Source organism: Schistocerca cancellata, chromosome 3, assembly GCF_023864275.1.
Source record: "Schistocerca cancellata isolate TAMUIC-IGC-003103 chromosome 3, iqSchCanc2.1, whole genome shotgun sequence".
Taxonomy (NCBI): domain Eukaryota; kingdom Metazoa; phylum Arthropoda; class Insecta; order Orthoptera; family Acrididae; genus Schistocerca; species Schistocerca cancellata.
Window position 1 is genome coordinate 431,887,818 of NC_064628.1, and position 21,736 is coordinate 431,909,553.

Sequence of the window (21,736 nt, forward strand, 5' to 3'; positions counted from 1 at the left end):
TATACACGGAGGTGACCAGTCACGGGATAGCAATAATTACACATTTACAGGTGGTGCTAGTATCGCGTACACAAGGTATAAAAGGGCAGTGCATTGGCGGAGCTGTCTTTTGTACTCACGTGAATCACGTGAAAAAGACACAACGGATGTAACAGACTTTGAACGCCGAATGGTAGTTGGAGCTAGACGCACAGTATACTCCATTTCGGAAATCGTTAACGAATTCAATATTCCGAGGTCCACAGTGTCTGGAGTGTGCCTTTAATACCAAATATGAGTCATTAGATAAAGCTGACACTGGACCTATGTAACTGTGCAACGTAGACCAGCCTTTTAATAAATGTTCGTTGATATCAGTGTCATTTCACAGTCAGGTCGTGAACTGTATAGTCGGTCCTTGTTGGGTCAAAGACGTACCCCTACTGCGCAGTTAAATGAAGAGGTGAATCGAGTAAAATGTTCCAAAAAAACACTGATAGGGAATGTATGTGAAGTACATATTTTTATTGGTTAAAGCATGTCACATAGCGAAAGACGCAAGAAGGAAGGACAGAAACGTGAACTCTTACCGCTTGCGTTAAAGGCGAAGGCCGGAATTGTAGCTGAAAGCATTTCTGATAATTCCTACAAACCGTCCCTGTCTGGCCAGTGTTCAGTCCATAATGAGTCAAAAGAACACTACACTGAAATTTTCCTGTCAGCAGCAGCATTCTCGCAAGTGTTCACTCGATTCAACGACTGACTGGAGCACGTGATGATTGTTTGCTAGCGTCTTGTGTCCTCCGTTTATCCCAATAGTGTATCTGTGAACCCTACGTAAGCGGTATGTGCGAATCCGTAGAATGTTCCTTAGGAAGACTGGGAATTATTTTTTGAAACTCAGTTAACTGGTTTCCGATGAAGAATCGTTTGTGCATTTTTTCTTATTTGCTTTATATAACAGATGTTTGAATCGTTTGTGCATTTTTTCTTATTTGCTTTATATAACAGATTTTTCGTATTTCTTTTTAGAGCACTTGAGTTCATCAGTCTTTCGGTTAACCATAGTGCACTTCTCTTTCCACATTCGAAGTACGCGGTCATTCTAAAATGAGGTGAACGTGACTGAAGAAATACTGTTCGACTTTTTATCATGTCATCAGATGACTTGAACAGGTTACATAGCAGCTCAAACGAGCTATTATGTGACGTATTCAAATGGTTCAAATAGCTCTGAGCACTATGGGACTTAACATCTGAGGTCATCAGTCACCTAGAACTTAGAACTACTTAAACCTAACTAACCTAAGGACAGCACACACATCCATGCCCGAAGCAGGATTCGAACCTGCGACCGTAGCGGTCCCGCGGTTCCAGACTGAAGCGCCTAGAATCGCTCGGCCACACCGGCCGGCTATGTGACGTATTCAAATCATCTTATGACTCCATGGTAATAAGCAGAAATGGTAGTGATGCTACTTACGTGGCCTGGGGCCGAAATAAGTAATAAAAAAATTACAATGCAATGACTGTGTTTCCCTAATGCAGTATGCGTAGTCTGTGTAAGATGCTGAGAAGGTTGCAATAGAGATGATCACACGACTGGACTTTGTCCGTCGTATTGGAATGTACAATTCAGGACTACGACAAAAGATTCATTTGTTTCCTAATATAACAGTATTCTCACAGGGTTTGCATTGCGCTACGAGTGGAGTGTCTTGACAAAATGGCGACAAAGCGAGGAGAGAGTTTTTGTGTGTTGGAATATGCGAGATGTTTATTCGTTATAACAGCGCAGCGTGCATTCAGAACGAATTATCGAAAAGAATAGCCATGTAAACGCAGAATTGTGCGTTGATATCGACAATATTAGGGACACTGCTTGTCGCTATCAAAACAAAAGCACCGGTCGACTAAGTGTGTCAGATGTAACCGTGGAGAGGGCGAGGGAAAGTTTCGTACGCAGCCCAAAAATAATCAACAGTCCGCGCAAGCCACGAACCTGGAATACCGCAGCAGACAATGTTGACGATTTTGCGACGGCGGTTACGTTTCAAACCATACCGCCGGCAACTTGTGCAACAATTAAATATGGAAGATTATGCCCAGCGCCTCCAATTTTTTCTTCACAATGCAGGAAGCACTTGAAGATGAACGTTTCGGCTTCAAGCTGATATCCAGAGATGAAACAACCTTTTGTTTTTCTGGAAAGTTTAATCACCACAATGTAAGAGTGTGAGGCATTGAAAATATGTACTCATAAATTGTGGCGCACGAACGAGATTCACCGAAGGTTAGCGTTTTCCGTGCAGTGTCACAGACGATGCTGTGTGAGTCGTTTTTCTTCTATAAGAAGGCTGTGACTGGTACCTCTTACCCTGATAATTACGTTGCAGTTGAAGCTGTTGCCACAACTGGCTAATGATTCTGATAATTTTATATTCCAACGAGACAGTGCACTCCTCCTCATTGGGGCCTCCATGTTCATTGCTATCTAAAGGAAGAACTTCAGCATCTTTTGATTGGTCGTAGCGGTGAAGTTGATGTGGATTTGTTTCGTTCGGCCCCCGTCCCCCCCCTCCCCCTCCCCAGGTCTCTTGACCTAACGTCTTTTTTGTCTTTTTTCCTTGGAAACTACATTAAGGACCGTGCTCCTGTACCCCACCGCCAAGAACACTGGAGCACCTCAGGTTAGGCATCAAAGCTGTTCTGATGACCGCTGACAGGATGTTTCTCCGCAAGGTATGGAACGAATTTCACTCCTACGTGTATGTGAGTCCTGTCAGCGCAGGGGCACTCATAGAACATTGGTAGAATGCAAAATGCAAACTTGGCGAGTTTACCGTTGTATTCATGCCTCAGTCATATTTGCACATGTAATACTTTGGAAAATGTAGAGCTTTGGAAACGAATGAATCACTTATCAATGATCAGATATCAATGATACATAACAACAGGTCTGCGCGTGAAGTTTGCTGGTCTTCCTACTGACGTGTGACAATGATGAACGTGTCTTGGTGCTTCTTCGTAGTTATCGGGGGTAATCCATTGCAGCGGATACTGGCGCTAAGAAACGCGAGTTTCTGTCTGAGTGCTGTGACGCCAAACATATGTCGGACATACCTGGAGTTGGTGTTCTCAAGCAGAAGTCGCCACTGCAAAAGATACGCATCCGGATGTTCTCCGTCAGTTGTGGATCGTGACGCAACAACAGACTCGGTGTGTGTAACATGTACTAAATATACGACCGCCACTTCACTGCACTTCTGGCCCACGACTGCTGGCCGGCGCGAGCCACTTCTGTGCTCTGCACTCGCTATACACTTACGCGAACACGCATGCGCATTGTCTCTCCTGAGAGCCCGCTAGCAACGGCCTTGTCGTAAAAAGAAAAAAAAACAACCTCAGTAGGAACGACTGGGCAGTCTCGCTAACGACCACGGAAGCTACTGAGTAACGACTGTTTAGCTACTGAGAAACGATCCAGTTTCTTGCAGGCATATTAATTACAGTAAATATTCTTTGTTTTGTGATCTGTTTGTGGCTTCTCTTATTAGTAAAATATTATGAACTGTTGCTGGGTCATATTTTAAGATAAACTGCATTTACAAGATGCTTTCATCAATAAAAGCTAATTATGTTGATGTCGACTTGGTCCCAAGCTGTGAAACCGGGTTCTACTTTTGACATATAAAAAAGCCGAAAAACGATCAAACTGAGTATATCCTAAGTATGAAAGTACAATTAAAACAAAATACTACAAATATAATATATAAAAATGAGTGTTTCCTCATTTTCTATGCATTCCTAGCCCATTCAATTCGACTGAAATGAAATTTTATTGAGTTGCTTGGCGAATGCCTGCGAAGGTTTCTGTGGAGTTTAACAAGCACCTCACACCCACAGGGAGGGGCGTAAAAAGGCGGTGATAAGAAGGTTAACATCTGGTGAACTTTCAGTCAGTCGTACATGACTCATTATCTTTATAATTATTTGCAGAAAAAGTGTGGTGGAAGCGATGTACTCCAACCACCCCTAGGGGTGAGAAATAATATTCTATAACGAACGACATAGCATCATATCGATGGTTTTCTCGCTCGCTAGATTTATCGGTGACAGTTATGATGACGTTTCTCCTCTAGAGTAGAAGGTAGCGGGGGGAGGGGGGGAGGGTGGAGAGGGGTCAAAGGCACTGCCATATCAGCAGTATCTCTGTAACCTCTGAAGGAACTTCTCAGAAAATATCACTTATCACTTGCTGTCTGCAAAAATTCTCTGTGATAGCAAGGAAGTGCTAGAAACCCTGCGATGGAAATGGGTGACGTGAAAGCATAACTCAGGAATGCCTCGTACAGTTCCGACCAAATTTTGTGTACACATTTATTTATATAAAATATTTGTATTTTCTTCCTGCATAAGTTGAGTAGAATACTTTAAAAGTAAGACGCTTCACCTGTGATATTTGGGTTGTTCAAAGTATCAATCACATCGTGAGAAAGAGTGATTTCGTCAGCGTGTTTCGGAGTCAAAGATCACGCCACACTGCTCAATACCACAGATACATTAAATGTTCTCTCTAGAGTCAATAGCGGTGATTCAGATGTCATTGACAATCATTTTCCTCAAAACAGTAATCAGTTACTGACAGAGTTACAAATTTCCTCAGAAATCAGATGAAACGGCAGGTCGAAATTCGCTAGAGATACGAATGAAATATCTGTACAATTTTGTGTGTGTGTGTGTGTGTGTGTGTGTGTGTGTGTGTGAGAGAGAGAGAGAGAGAGAGAGAGGGAGAGAGAGACATATGTATAAGCGAAGGAAGTTGCGGGCAAAAAAATTCAAATATGTCGATTAAATGTGGAAAATCCGTGTTTTTTCACATGGTCAATTATAACTGGTGTTCAAAATGTCTCTCCGCAGTGCCATATGATTGTTCGCCTGCCTGGGTTTTTCAACGAAACTATAAATGCTCAACGACACTGCAGTGATATTCTGTACCCATTCATAGGAGAACTTGTGTTAAGTGAAATACGGAACGGTTGTTTTCAACGAGATGGTTCAACCGCGCATACAGCTCGCGTTTCAACGTCACTGCTTGCTGATGTTTTTGGTGATCGCATAATTTCACAGGGACTTTGATCCCAACGATCGCCTGACGTAACACCACCTGACTTTTTCTTTTGGAGTGCAGCGAAAGCAACTGTCTATAAAAACCGTCCAAAATCCATCGATGAATTGAAAACTGCAATATCCACTTTCACAGCTTCTGTTACGGAAGAAACGTGTTTGGAAACATGGTTAGACGAATTGAATTGTATATTCAAACAGGAGGGACACTTTCAACATTTAACGTGAAAATTTGTAAGTAAAAATGAATATTCAATAAATTAATAACTTGTATTTCACTGAGTTTCATTTCGGTATATTCACTGCGGCATAAGGCACGCGCGGCTAACAATCATACGGCACTGCGGAGAGATTTTTTGAACACCCCATATGTTGCTTGCTCACGAATGTGAAATTTAGTCGTTTTTTTAGAAAACGGAAAGACCAAAAATACTATATATTCTAATGCGCTTGAACAGACTTTTTAAAATGTGATGTAATGCACAAAAAACATTTCTTTCATTTATTGTGTACCTACTTAGAAAGAAAAAGTTTGTTACGACAAAAGTTCTAGAACTACTGGATGTATTTGGAAATGGATCAGCAGCAAAGGAACTAAACACAACAGTAATAATAACCTGAGATGTATCTGGTAAATTAAATTGAGTTTTGAAAGTGAAGATTTTAACTTGTCTGAAATGGCAAGTTTACAGTCAGTGTTTTATCAGTTTTGACTTAATGCAGAAATCGTTTAAAAAATAGGATTTCTCAGCCAGCAGTTTAGAGGTGCATTTCGGGAGTTGCTAGGAGAGACTGAACGACAAACGACTCGATCAGGGAACAGACTGGGGAGAAACAAGTAATTGTGAATGTACTGAAAATGATATGGAAAAGATCATGTTGGCGGGCGAACAGATGTTATATGGAGCAACGAAGTTCTTTGCTGAATTGCGAGAGATAAGTATGACGGGTGTGATGAACTAATAGGATGAGGTCAGATGGCAGAAAACACTGAGGGCCAGCATGGATGCTTACCGCCGAGCATCGTAATCCTCGGAAAACTCTCGAGGAGATCTTTATTCAGCAGATGATGACAAACGGGGCGGCTGCTGCAGCTCATGATGATAATGACAGTGATGATGATGATAATGACAGTGATGACGATGATGATGATGATGACGACGTAAGTGGCTTGATTGAATGCGGTGCTGCTTTGTGGACGATGAATTAGTGCGGAGTTAAAATTAATATTAGGTAAATCTGTTACACATTCTAAACATCACAATAATTTGTTGTTATTTCATATCTTTATCTTCCCTATTTATTATATACGTTGCATACACGGTGTTAACAAAAAAGTATTTGATATTTTGAGAGGTGGTAGTAGAGACTAAAATAAGACAAAGGTCTAATAAACATGGGCTCTAAATTCACACCTCAAGAGCTTTTAGTGCTTGGTCACTTATGCCGCTATCAAAAACATCGCTTTTACTGCAATCTCTTTGCTATTACGAACGACCTATGGAATGTAGTGAACAAATGAAGACAGATTCCGCTTTTATTGCACATAGATTCAGCGTGCAGTACACAACTATTAATATTGTTACTGTAAATCATGTTTGGCAAGTTTGTAAAATGTTTTTACATTGTAGTTTTATCTTGGCGTCTACCAGCATAATAGAAGCCTATTATTCCACACGGGAATAGGGCGGACATGACCTTCTGTTATGTCCTGGCAAAAGGAAGCAACCGTCGAAGCCATCCCCTGCATATTGAAAAATATCCAGACTAAAAGGGCCTTACATTCCTATCAAACGACCTGCCTGTCCTGCTAGAGGATGCACCATTCCAACAACTGTTGCAGGTGTGGTTCATGAATGATGGATCACCAGTACGTTTTCTCCGTAATGTCCGACAACACCTCATGCACGCACACATTTAACGGACAATGGATTGCTCTGGGAGGTCCAGTACGTTGGCAAGTTGGTCTCCCGATTGCAAAGAGCTTAAAGGAGAAGATATGTGTTTCACAGGAGCGAAGATGAAGACGTGCTCACGGCTTTATTAGGTATGCATTTTGGAGCCCATGTTTACTGTACAGTTTTTCCTTATTTTGATCCATACTACTACCTCTCAAAATATTGAAACTTTATATTGTTTAACACCCTGTACGCATCATTCGTCCAGTAAAACTTCTTTGTGTGCGTGCACTACCAACACATGGCGTGGGATGTCTGTTCAAACGTTCATACTTTGCCTAGAGAGAATGATCATTTATCTCGCAGACGCACTAATAGTCAGTTCAGTTTAAGAAAAAAATGCGCGTCTCTGCGTGAGACTGCACTGAACAAGAAACTTGAGGTGAATTTTTAGTTACGCATTTAGCATAAGAGTTTCTTATTCCGTAAGGACCGTCGGACTTTACAAGGGCCTGTCTTCTATAAACAAGCACATACAAGCTTCGGCTTTTCTTAGAGTTACGTTTAGGATCGAAACATTCGTTTACCATTCACTAATGCTCAATGTGCTCTTCACGACAAGCATCCAGACGCTTATACTAGTTCGACCTATGTCTGGAGCTACAGCATTCACTGCTGGTTCCTTGCGGCATCCCAGTTCGCCGAAGTTGTTGGAAGGTGAGACACATAGCTGTCATCTCTCAGAGATCCTCACCTCAAACCGGACTGTGACAGGCGACTTGGTGTAATGCGAGAACCGTACGCGCCTCACTGCCGACCCATCGTGGAGGCAATTCATCTGCGTTCCAGTGCGTTGTTCCTGCATCCTATTCAAAAATGACATTTTCGGCATTTTCTCGCAATTGCACAGTGAACGAGCACATAAACATATGAATAACAATAAGAATAATAAAATATATCATTTCACATAACACTTTCAACTATGTTTTATCCTTCGTTTTATTTTCTGGAAGACGTTTTACCCAACGCTATGGAATGTATAATACTCACACAATGTCCCCTTTATAGGCTCAACATCTCACTCGATAGAGAAGAAAGCTGACTCAGTTTCTGTACCTAGCAAATAAGAAGTCGCGGTACGTAAACTGGAAATCGGGCAACATCGCTGTGGTTGTGACATCAGCTGATAATGTGTGCAATGTTATGTAACAATGTGTGTATATTTTTGAAAGTATTTTCGTGCAGAAGGAAACAATGATCTTAATTGAACATTTTGCAATTAAAATTAAAACATTCTAGATCGCTTAATAATTTTTTCCAAAATGCGGGGCCACAGTCATAATACATTTCTTTTAAGTCAGTACCGCCATTAGACTGTTGTTTATTTGCAGCGTTACATTTACACTTACACAATAATGATTTCGGCTCCAAAGTGCCATTATCAAGTGCTTTAAGTGTTATGCAGTGCAAGTGTTATGCAGTGCCTAAGATGGCATACTCATGTATTTGAAGCCGAAATCATGATTGTGTAAGTGTAAATGTAACGCTGCAAATAAACAACAGTCTAAGGGCGGTACTGACTTTAAAGAAATTCTAGAACGCAGTAGAACATTTATTAAAAAACGGCAACTTGTTTCGGTCAAATAGCGACCATCTTCAGACCATAAGCGCTGAAAAGTAAGTGCAATACAGATTAAAGGAATAACAGCTGATATAAGATAGATGAAATAAGATCAAAATTTAAATAAGTTATAGCCATGATGGCATGTGGTGGCGGTGAACGGAACAGGTATCGTGAATGCACGAACGATAACTGCTGATCAGGGTAGAGTGGCCCAGCGGCTCTAGGCGCTTCAGTCTGGAACCGCGCGACCGCTACGGACGTAGGTTCGAATCCTGCTTCGGGCATGCACGTGTGTGATGTCCTTAGGTCTGGATAGTCTGAGCTATGAATGACCTACGATCAGATACGACAGAAGGTATAGATAACATTCTTTCGGAATTTCTTAAATCATTGGGCGAAGTGGCAATAAAGGTACAATTCAACTTTCTGGGTAAAGCCTGCGACTCTGTACATATACCATCTGACTTTCGGAAAAATATCATCCAGCACTCCCGAAGATAGCGAGGGCAGATAAGTGCGAGAACTGTCGCACAACAGGCTTAATGGCCCCTGCTTCGAAGTTGTTCAAAAGAATAATACATAGTAGAATGAATAAAAGCAAACTGAGGATCTGTTAGATGACCATCAATTTAGCTTTCGGCAAGGTAAAGGCACCGAAGAGACAATTCTGACATTGCAATTGATTGTGGAAGCAAGATTCAAGAAAAATCAAAGACACTTACATAGGGTTTGTCTACGCGGAAAAAGCATTCTACAATGTAAGATGGTGCAAATTCTGAGTAAAATAAGCGTAAGGTTTACGGCAAGACGGATAGTAACCAATACGTACAAGAGGGAAAAATAAGAATGCAAGAACCAGCCGCTGTGGCCCAGCGGCTCTAGGCGCTTCAGTCTGGAACCGCGCGTCCGCTACTGACGTAGGTTCGAATCCTGCCTCGGGCATGCACGTGTGTGATGTCCTTAGGTTAGTTAGCTTTAAGTAGTTGTAAGTCCTAGGGGACTGATGACCTCAGGTGTTAAGTTCCATAGTGCTCAGAGCTATTTGAACCATTTTGGAGGGTCTATGGGTTAAGCACTGGACACTCCGCCTACCACTTACCGCATTACGTCAATAACAGCCAATCGTACACACAGTACAAAAAAAGCGTTATTGAAATTATGTACACATAAAATAGTTGTACATAAATTAACAAAACACTTATATAACATCACATAAATAGTTGAAACAGTTAGTTGAAATACATTTAAATAAACACAGAAGAATGTACAGGAGAGTAATGAATTGTAATCGGCTGTGAGTACGTAGATTGCCCTCCATGGGCATTTGGAGGTAACTCGTAGAACATAATTACAGCAAAGATAGAGCTATGAGGCGCCGTTGGTTTCCACGAAGATGGCGTGACGGTATCGATTTGCACCATCCAGTGCTGGCGGAGGACGAAAATGACACGTCATATTACTTTAACATTTAGACCTGTCATTTTATGACTTGTGACATTTCGGCCATTTTTACGTCTCCCTGGTGCTTTTACGGCAATCTACCGATCTACAATGCTAATTTCCGCATAGTATCCTGCTTATACCTAATATTAAAACCACTTCTGTCTCCGGCCATCATAGCATTTCTAATTGCTACGTAATATACTGTTTTGTACCTAATATTGTACTCTTCTGTCCCAAGTCTACCATGATAGTTACTTCACAGCGTTCTTCAGAGGCCTTTTGTACGTGAACAGTTTCTCTTGTCTGCACGACATCGGAAACTACGACTGAAATGGGCACGTGACCGCCAGCACAGGACGTTGGCGCAGTGACAGACCGTTGGATGGTCTGATGAATCCCGACACCTTCTTCATCATGCCGATGGGAGGGCGCGAAGCCGTCGTCTTCCAGAGGAACAGTTTCTTGACACCGTGGCTGCCAACTACTGTCGCATCTCTGACATCGTCTTCCGCCAGCCCTGGATAGTGAATTTCGATACCTTCACGCCATTTCCATGGAAACTTAAGCCGTCACATAGCTCCGTCTTCGTTGTGATTACGTTCTACGAGTTACCTTAAAATGCTCGTAGAGGGAAATCTAGGGTACTCACACCCGATTACAACTGATTATTCTCCTGTACATCCTCCTGTGTTTATTTAAATGTATTTTGATGGTTGGTTGATTCGGGTGATGGAACCAAACAGCGAGGTCATCGGTCCCATCGGATTAGGGAAGGATGAGGAAGGAAGTAGGCCGTGCCCTTTCAAAAGCATCACCCCGGAATTTGCCTGAAGCGATTTAAAATGGTTCAAATGGCTCTACGCACTATGGTACTTCACAGCTGAGGTCATCAGTCCCCTAGACTTAGAACTACTTAAATCTAACTAAGCTAAGAACATCACACACATCCATGCCCTAGGCAGGATTCGAACCTGCGACCGTAGCAGCAGCGCGGTTTCGGACTGAAGCGCCAAGAAGCGCTTGGCCACAGCGGTCGGCGAAGCGATTTAGGGAAATCACGGAAAACCTAAAACAGGATGACTGGGCGCGGGTTTGAACCATCGTCCTCCCGAATGTCAGTCCAGTGTGCTTACCACTGCGCCACCTCGATCGGTAAATGTATTTCGATTAACTGCTTTATATAGCAACTATTTATGTACCCGCTAGGTTAGCCGAGCGTGCTAAGGCGCTGCTTCCTGGACTCGGGTAGGCGGCCCCGGATCGAATCCGCCCGGCGGATTAACGACGAGGGCCGGTGTGCCGGCTAGCCTGGATGTGGTTTTTAGGCGGTTTTCCACATCCCCCTAGGTGAATACCGGGATGGTCCTCACGTTCCGCCTCAGTTACGCGGCTCGCAGACATCTGAACACTTTGCACTATTCCATGGATTACGCTAGTCGCAGACAGTTGGGGTACACTAATTCCTTGCCGGGGGGTTACGGGGTGGCGGCAGGAAGGGCAAGCGGCCACCCCTTCAACTAACATTGCCACATCCGTTCAACAATGCCGACCCTGCGTATCCGCGGGAAACACGGCACAAGCAAAAGAAAGAAAGAAAGATGGTAACTATTTATGTGAAGTCATATAACTTTTTTTACTAACTCTTGTACAATTGTTTTACGTGTACAGTATTTTAATAACGCTTTTTACGTATTTAACGCCCGATTGGCTGTTATTGGCGTAATGCGATAAGCTGTCGGCGGAGCATCTAGTACTTTCCCCTAGCCCCTCTAGTCTAATCAGCAGTTGACATTCGTGCACTGACACGATACCTGTTGCGTTCACTGCCACCAGCTACCATCGTGGGTATAATTTATTTTAATGTTGGTCATACACTGATCAACCAGAACATTATGACCTGTCTGTCCACCTCTCGCACGGATAACAGTGGCGACGTGTCGTGGCATGGAAGCAATGAAACCTTGGTTGGTCGCTGGAGGGAGCTGACACCACATTTGCACAGAGAAGTCACGTAATTCCCGTGAATTCCGCGGAGGGAGGCGATCAGCTCTGACGCCGTGTTCATTCACATCCCAGATGTGTTCGTTTGGGCTCAGATCTGGCTATTTGGGAGGGGGGTGGGCAGCACAACAATTGAAACTCTCCACTGTGCTCATCGAACCATTCCATCAAACACTCCTAGCCTTGTGACATGGCGCATTATCTTGTCGAAAAATGCTACTGCCTTCGGGAAACATGTTATCATGAAGGGATGTACGTGGTCTGCAATCAGTGTACGATACTTCTTGGCCGTCAATGAGCTCCACTGCACCCATGCATGCCCAAGTGAATGTTCCGCCTGGTATATTGGAGCCGCCGCCAGCTTGTCTCTGTCCCGCAAAACAGGTGTCGAGGATCTGTTCCTCTGGAAGACAACGGATTTGCACCTTCTCATCAGCACGGTGAAGAATGTATCGGGGATTCATCTGACGATGTGACTGGACCAACATCCAGTGCCAATGGCCCTGTGCCCATTTCAATCGCAGTTGCCGATGTTGTGGAGTTATCATTGGCCCATGCATGGATCGTCGGCTGCGGAGGTCCATTGTTAGGAGAGTTCAGACACACTTGTACTCTAATATTAGTTCCGACACAGTTCGCTACCTGTCCCGTTTTCCCAGTCGGCCCAGCCTACGACGTCTGACATCTGTGATGATGGGTGGCCGCCCAACCCCTCGATGTCTGGACGTGGTTTGACCTTGGTGTGGCCATATGTTGAATAAGTTCAACCACAGGACTCCTCGAGCATCGATCAAGCTGTGACGTTTCCGAAATGCTCGTACCGAGCCTCAGGGCCATCACAATCAGCTCTCGGTCAAACTCAGATAGGGTGCGCGCGCTACCCATTCTGCACACGGACAGCACGCTCGCTGATACTACATGCACCGTACGTGTGTCTAAGTAGCAGTCATTCCTATCCAGGTGACGCTGCCGTCGCCTGGTTTCATATCTACAGTAGGTCTGCGGCCATAATGTTCTGACTGATCAGTGTATTTTAGGCACCTTACACCAACTGTAATTACTGGATTTTCCTCAAATCTATATTGTACTTACATTTCACTGTAGTCTGAAAGTGGGCGCTATTTGACCGAAAAACCGGCTGCCATTTTTTGACAATGTTCTATTGAGTTCAACAGTCTTTTTAATTTTAATTTTGAAATTTGTGTACAGTGTATGCATCCACTGGGAGAGAAAAATGACTTAATTACTGGATTTTCCTCAAATCTATATTGTACTTACATTTCACTGTAGTCTGAAAGTGGGCGCTATTTGACCGAAAAACCGGCTGCAGTTTTTTTTCAATATCAAATAATTTCCTCGTTAAACAATATTATACGTTAGGAATAAATCCAATGAGGCAGTTTTGTACTGTTTTAAACAGACTCGCTTTGTACTCGGGAGGGTGGAAGCTCCAGTGTTCATCCAGCCATTCTGATATAGGTTTACAAGGTTTCCCTAAATTACTACAGATAAATACCGTGAATGTTCTTAGTATAAGGTCACGACCTACTGCCTGTTCCATCCTTGTCAAACTAGACCTGTGACTATGTACATATCTGTATATGCGAATTACGTTATTTTTGTTGTCCTTAAATTGTAATACCAAAGCATGTCCAATATTCTTGTAAAAGTGATCTACTAGCATCTGGGAGACACTTACCTGCAATCACTTGGACCAGCGACTTATAACTGGCGTCAATTTAATTTTAGTTCCGATATGTAAGCTATATTTCACCCCAAGTTTCTACCTACATCATGTAGACCGTATAGTTTTGTAATTTCGGATAAATCTTTTTAAAACACACTTAACTTATACTTCGCGAGATTAAAGCTGCAATAATAGCCTTCGCCTATACGTCATTTACGTTCACGTTAAACCGTACTTGTCACAGAATTCTCTTTCTGCCAGTTTATGAAAATACAACAAAGAAACCTCCTACATTGCGATAACATTGCCAGTTAATTATCAAATAATAATTTATGTTACAATCGTATCCTTTTAGGAAACCGATTAGCTGGTACAGTATTCATTATTCTCGAATAATTTGCTGACACTTACTTCACTAAATACTATAGAGGTAAGAATCATTAAACACGAAATACTGAGCCTGAATTGTTTCGATTATACACATACATATCCTCGTGAACAATAAATTCATTGTGTTGAAGAATGGATTCAAACTGCAATGATCTTATCCTAGGAAATTTTCCTGCTTTCAATTGCCAAACAAATTAAGCGCCGAAAAAACAGGAGGACTGTCAGCCATGTCCAATTTTCTTGAAATGAAATACAGGGAATCGTATTTATTTCTCGTGGTGTCAGTGATGCCAATACTACATTCATTGTTCATGCTCGAAATAAGTGTGCATGTTCAGTGCTTCATTGGAAGTGAAGAAACGCACTTCCATCTTTACCCAATCTTGCAGGGTGATAACAACATAGGAAAATGTCCAATTACAGGATGACAACAACACAGGAAAATGTCCAGTTGCTTGGCTAAAAACTGCATCAAAAGCTCAATATTTGCAATAGTATAGCAGGTATTATCGTGTGAATCCACTGGTTCCAAAAATTGTCAGCTGTTCCGTAGCCTGGATTACCAAAGAATGATCCTGCATGCCTACGAAGTTGTCATCTTCATAAAATGTGCACAAGTTGAAGAATAATATGAAAATGCTGCAAGCCCACAAACCTTACGAGATAGGTCAAAATTAACAGCTGGAAATTTTTCTATATTACCGCCATCCTACGAGATTACGGTCTACCATCTGCCTTGCTCCCGGTAATGTTTTTAAACTACGTACTACTATTGTCTTGGTATTTACAACGCATGTTATTACGTGACTACAGATAATATGCTTTGCAATGAATATTCATCGCTTTTTCACATTTTGAACGATCCGAAGATGGTTTCAGGTAGTAACCGAAACCAATAATCGTACAATAATTGTGATAGGAAAATTGCAGTCTAGGCATTAAAAGTTTCTTTACTTTAAAGAAATTTTTATTTAATAGACCATATTAGACCGCCGCCTCCTGGCTGATAATGTCAGGCTTCACTAAGGATCGCTTTTAATTGCACTTCCTTGCAGTACTATCTCTGCAACGTTTGTCGAAAAATTTTCCGTTGCAATCTGAGTATCATTCGCATTCGTCTAAACCTCAGTATCTCTCTCTCTCTCTCTCTAAAACACACACACACACACACAATTTTCTCACCCTGTACTTTCCTCCGCTTGTATATTGTCCTCTCTTTTTCCGTTACTCTGTCTTTTTTATTTTTTTCATGTCAATTGTAAATCAAAGTGCACAGTCGGCCCCAATTTCAGTACGAAACTAGTGATATACAGTATGTCGATTTTGTTGCAGGAAGCACGAGGCAAGAGGCCCTTCAAGATATGGGACAGCTGGAGAAACATCCGGAAAGGACTGGTGGTCAGCAGCTTCGAGGAGCTCATCGTCAGAGGTCAGTGCCCGCCTGAGCAAACGCAGGGATCGCGCATAGCTGAGCCAAGCACTTCGGTGGCTCGCATTCAAACGCGATCCTCCGACAAGATATTATTTCCAGGCCTGGCAGGCTTACGAGATGCGAGGGCTGTTCCCTGAAATCACGACAGTAAAAAATCGTCCTTCTTCGGTGTTCAGGAAAGAGCCTGCTGAACGTTATAGTATACTTTGTAGTTGAGAACGGCTCGCGAAAATGTTTCGAACCTTTCTTTACGAGAATAATTATGTCAAAGTGCAAAATATGAAGGTGTAAGGCTTTGAGAAAACAATATATTGTCTTCGGATAACAAACTAAGTGATTAGCGATTCGAAACATCTTTTCATATGCCATCCGCGTCATTGTAGGAAATTGATTTTGTTGTCCGATAAATATGTTCCAAGTGAAAACACCATTTTATCATCTTCAATCTCATGGGAATGATTTTGCCACACGACCGTGGTGTAATCCAGGGCAGAAAGAAGGTCAACATCAGTCAAATGTCTTATGATTTTTTTACTGCAATGCAAATCTAGATTTCAACTGACAGTGCGGCTATCACCAGTGCTATAAAGACAAATAATACAATAATTAAACACAGAAACAGCACATTAATCAAACGCCAAGTCACAATTGTACATAATTACAATTCCACAATTACATACCTTTATACGTAATCATGTAGACTGAATCTGATGATGTTGTTGTGGTCTACAGTCCTGAGACTGGTTTGATGCAGCTCTCCATGCTACTCTATCCTGTGCAAGCTTCTTCATCTCCCAGTACCTACTGCAACCTACATCCTTCTGAATCTGCTTAGTGTATTCATCTCTTGGTCTCCCCCTACGATTTTTACCCTCCACGCTGCCCTCCAATACTAAATTGGTGATCCCTTGATGCCTCAGAATATGTCCTACCAACCGATCCCTTCTTCTGGTCAAGTTGTGCCACAAACTTCTCTTCTCCCCAATCCTATTCAATACTTCCTCATTAGTTATGTGATCTACCCATCTAATCTTCAGCATTCTTCTGTAGCACCACATTTCGAAAGCTTCTATTCTCTTCTTGTCCAAACTATTTACCGTCCATGTTTCACTTCCATACATGGCTACACTCCATACAAATACTTTCAGAAATGACTTCCTGACACTTAAATCTATACTTGATGTTAACAAATTTCTCTTCTTCAGAAATGCTTTCCTTGCCATTGCCAGTCTACATTTTATATCCTCTCTACTTCGACCATCATCAGTTATTTTGCTCCCCAAATAGCAAAACTCCTTTACTACTTTAAGTGTCTCATTTCCTAATCTAATTCCCTCAGCATCACCCGACTTAATTCGACTACATTCCATTATCCTCGTTTTGCTTTTGTTGATGTTCATCTTATATCCTCCTTTCAAGACGCTATCCATTCCATTCAACTGCTCTTCCAAGTCCTTTGCTGTCTCTGACAGAATTACAATGTCATCGGCAAACCTCAAGGTTTTTATTTCTTCTCCATGGATTTTAATACCTACTCCGAATTTTTCTTTTGTTTCCTTTACTGCTTGCTCAATATACAGATTGAATAACATCGGGGAGAGGCTACAACCCTGTCTTACTCCCTTCCCAACCACTGCTTCCCTTTCATGTCCCTCGACTCTTATAACTGCCATCTGGTTTCCGTACAAATTGTAAATAGCCTTTCGCTCCCTGTATTTTACCCCTGCCACCTTTAGAATTTGAAAGAGAGTATTCCAGTCAACATTGTCAAAAGCTTTCTCTAAGTCTACAAATGCTAGAAACGTAGGTTGGCTTTCCTTAATCTTTCTTCTAAGATAAGTTGTAAGGTCAGTATTGCCTCGCGTGTTCCAGTATTTCTACGGAATCCAAACTGATCTTCCCCGAGGTCGGCTTCTACTAGTTTTTCCATTCGTCTGTAAAGAATTCGTGTTAGTATTTTGCAGCTGTGGCTTATTAAACTGATTGTTCGGTAATTTTCATATCTGTCAACACCTGCTTTCTTTGGGATTGGAATTATTATATTCTTCTTGAAGTCTGAGGGTATTTCGCCTGTTTCATACATCTTGCTCACCAGATGGTAGAGTTTTGTCAGGACTGGCTCTCCCAAGGCCGTCAGTAGTTCCAATGGAATGTTGTCTACTCCGGGGGCCTTGTTTCGACTCAGGTCTTTCAGTGCTCTGTCAAACTCTTCACGCAGTATCGTATCTCCCATTTCATCTTCTTCTACATCCTCTTCCATTTCCATAATATTGTCCTCAAGTACATCGCCCTTGTACAGACCCTCTATATACTCCTTCCACCTTTCTGCTTTCCCTTCTTTGCTTAGAACTGGGTTCCCATCTGAGCTCTTGATGTTCATACAAGTGGTTCTCTTATCTCCAAAGGTCTCTTTAATTTTCCTGTAGGCAGTATCTATCTTACCCCTAGTGAGATAAGCCTCTACATCCTTACATTTGTCCTCTAGCCATCCCTGCTTAGCCATTTTGCACTTCCTGTCGATCTCATTTTTGAGACGTTTGTATTTCTTTTTGCCTGCTTCATTAACGGCATTTTTATATTTCCTCCTTTCATCAAGTAAATTCAATATTTCTTCTGTTACCTAAGGATTTCTAAGAGCCCTGGTCTTTTTACCTACTTGATCCTCTGCTGCCTTCACTACTTCATCCCTCAAAGCTACCCATTCTTCTTCTACTGTATTTCTTTCCCCCATTCCTGTCAATTGTTCCCTTATGCTCTCCCTAAAACTCTGTACAACCTCTGGTTCTTTCAGTTTATCCAGGTCCCATCTCCTTAAATTCACACCTTTTTGCAGTTTCTTCAGTTTTAATCTACAGGTCACAACCAATAGATTGTGGTCAGAGTCCACATCTGCCCCTGGAAATGTCTTACAATTTAAAACCTGGTTCCTAAATCTCTGTCTTACCATTATAAAATCTATCTGATACCTTTTAGTATCTCCAGGGTTCTTCCATGTATACAATCTTCTATCATGATTCTTAAACCAAGTGTTAGCTATAATTAAGTTGTGCTCTGTGCAAAATTCTACCAGGCGGCTTCCTCTTTCATTTCTTAGCCCCAATCCATATTCACCTTCTACGTTTCCTTCTCTCCCTTTTCCTACACTCGAATTCCAGTCACCCATGACTATTAAATTTTCGTCTCCCTTCACTATCTGAATAATTTCTTTTATATCATCATACATTTCTTCAATTTCTTCGTCATCTGCAGAGCTAGTTGGCATATAAACTTGTACTACTGTAGTAGGTGTGGGCTTCGTGTCTATCTTGGCCACAATAATGCGTTCACTATGCTGTTTGTAGTAGCTTACCCGCATTCCTATTTTCCTATTCATTATTAAACCTACTCCTGCATTACCCCTATTTGACTTTGTGTTTATAACCCTGTAGTCACCTGACCAGAAGTCTTGTTCCTCCTGCCACCGAACTTCACTAATTCCCACTATATCTAACTTTAACCTATTCATTTCCCTTTTTAAATTTTCTAACCTACCTGCCCGATTAAGGGATCTGACATTCCACGCTCCGATCCGTAGGACGCCAGTTTTCTTTCTCCTGATAATGACATCCTCTTGAGTAGTTCCCGCCCGGAGATCCGAATGGGAGACTATTTTACCTCCGGAATATTTTACCCAAGAGGTCGCCATCATCATTTAATCATACAGTAAAGCTGCATGCCCTCGGGAAAAATTACGGCCGTAGTTTCCCCTTGCTTTCAGCCGTTGGACACATATTCCAATGTAACGCAGCTATGTACAATCATTCGTCCTTACGAGCTCGCTGTTCACAAATCTATACAGCTAACCTCGGTTTACGTCATACTGGATAGCCAACGCTCTCATTTATTGCCCTTATGTAAAATAGTGGATTAAGCCAAAAAAATGTTATACATAAAAATACGGGGAATTCAAATAGTAATTAAAATAAAATACAGTTTTGTCTGGAGGCACATACTTCAAAATATTACTATAGCAAGTGTTACATTACGTCATACTAAATAGCTAACGCCCTCTTGTTTTTGTGCCCCTATGTAAAAGAAAGGATTAAGCTAATGTTTTGTACATAAAAATACGGGGAATTCAAGTAGTAATTATAGTACAATGCAATTTTATCTGGAGGCATATAAATACAAAAAAAATCACTATGCCAAGCGTTACATTATGTCATACTAGACAGCCTACGACCTCTGTTTTTAGCGCCAACATGTAAAAGAATGAGTTAACATACAAAATTATATACATAAAAATACAGTGAATTCATATAACAATTATAATGAAATACAGTTTTGACTGGAGCCAAGTAAATTTAATAATCATTATGACAAATGTTACCTTAAACCCTTCTGTCCTAGAACACCATTTTAGTTTGAACCCTTATGTTTTATGCTTCTTGAACAACCGCGATTACAAATTGCACTCTATATTGTACACAGTTCGGAATGTTTTCATATACTTTTATCATCGAAAAGAGAAAACTGTTATTTATAATTACACTAACATACGCTTTTTTTATAACGTTCAACACAAAACACCTACGGATTCTGCACTGTAGATAACTGTGTGTCTGGTTAATTATTATACGTTACGTAAAATAGAGTTAGCTGAATTTAAATAATTTTGATACAAGGAGCGCTCAGTAAGTAATGGAACACTTTTTTCCTCGGCCAGTTTTGATTGAAAAAATATGGAATTTGTTGCGGAACATCGTGGAATATTCCCACTTCAGCCTCTATCATTCCATGAAGTTCCAATAAGTGGCGGTGCTACACGTAGCTTTCGAAATAGTGTCTGTAATGGAGGTGCTTTCCAACCAGAGAGCTGTCATTGAATTTCCTTTGGCCGGAAACCAGAACATCTCAGAATGTCTACGGAGACATGGCAGTAGACAAAAGCACGTTGAGTCGTTGAGCGAGGCGTCTGTCATCATCACAACAAAATCGCGCAGAACTGTCCGATCTCACGCGTGTAGGCCGGTCGCACACAGCTGTGACTCCTGCAATGTTGGAACGTGCGAACACACTCGAGGTCACAATCGAACACCTCGTTGCTCAACTGTACGTCTCTGTCGGTATTGCTGACACACTCGTCCACCAGTTGGGATACTCAAAGGTGTGTACCCGCAGGATTCCTCGCCGTCCTACGGAAGACCATAAAGGGCAACGACGGACCATTTGTTTCCGCATTCCGCGGAAAGTGGTACGTGGATGTTGGTGAGGTTGTTATTGATGCAGCAAGAAGACATTGGCTCCGACGTCGACCAGTAGAGCAGTACCATCTGGGCATAGAGACTCTCCCAGCCACGTGGTATAGTGCCGTCGCACTGAACGAAGAATATTTTGGAAAATAGGGTTTTTTAGCCAAAAGTGTGGGGAATAGTATGGTGTATTAGATTCCTGAAAAAAACCATTCTGCTTTTTGAAAAAAGTGTTGCATTACTTATTCAACGCCCCTCGTATTTATGGGATTCTGACTGTAATTAAGTATCCATTGTCCATTACACGATACACGTAAATTAATATGGTACATTTCTAAATCACTCCTGTACAAAGCTTCATCGCATTCACAAATTTCACTGCCCTAGGCACTTTTCGTAGATTCCTTACGCCAGATAGAGCAGTATGCATGTTTCGTTGGTAGGTCGTCTGATTCTTCGGGGAAACCAGGCGTGTTCAAACTGAATATCGCTTAATAAATAGTAAAATATACTGAAGTGAGTGTGACAGTAGTAATAGTATGTGTAAAAATGTCTGATGTCGATCAGCAAAAGTGGGATACAGAGACAATGTACTTAACTTTTTACGTATGTAACATTGATTTTGTCCACGGATGAATTGTATCACTGTTACCCATTTCGGAACACGAGAATATTCATGACACTACCTTCAAAATTTATTGCATGACATCTTGTAAAAAATCATGAAAAATTATTATTTTAGGTTATAATTTTTTTCTGCCAGATTATAGTCTTAGCCGAAACTACTGGCACAAATCAAATAATTATATAAAACCGCATCGTTAATTGGTTTTCATGAAGCGGTTCAGTAATCAAATAAAATATGAGGAGCCCAATTCGCGATTTTTTTCACTTTTAATGTATTTAAAGAACCTGAAACTTGCC

The 21,736-nt window shown here is 41.6% G+C and overlaps 1 protein-coding gene across 2 annotated transcripts in view; it reads left to right on the forward strand.

Annotated features, from left to right (window-relative positions):
* LOC126176736 (uncharacterized) overlaps positions 1–21,736 on the forward strand; it is a 598,867-nt gene that overhangs the window by 268,626 nt on the left and 308,505 nt on the right. The window contains exon 2 of one of the 2 annotated variants that reach the window (XM_049923905.1): positions 15,463–15,578. In XM_049923905.1, coding sequence (XP_049779862.1) covers positions 15,464–15,578 — 115 coding nt within the window. In that variant the 5' untranslated portion in view covers position 15,463. The remainder of the gene's footprint in view (positions 1–15,462; positions 15,579–21,736) is intronic. The other variant, XM_049923906.1, reaches the window with a different exon arrangement.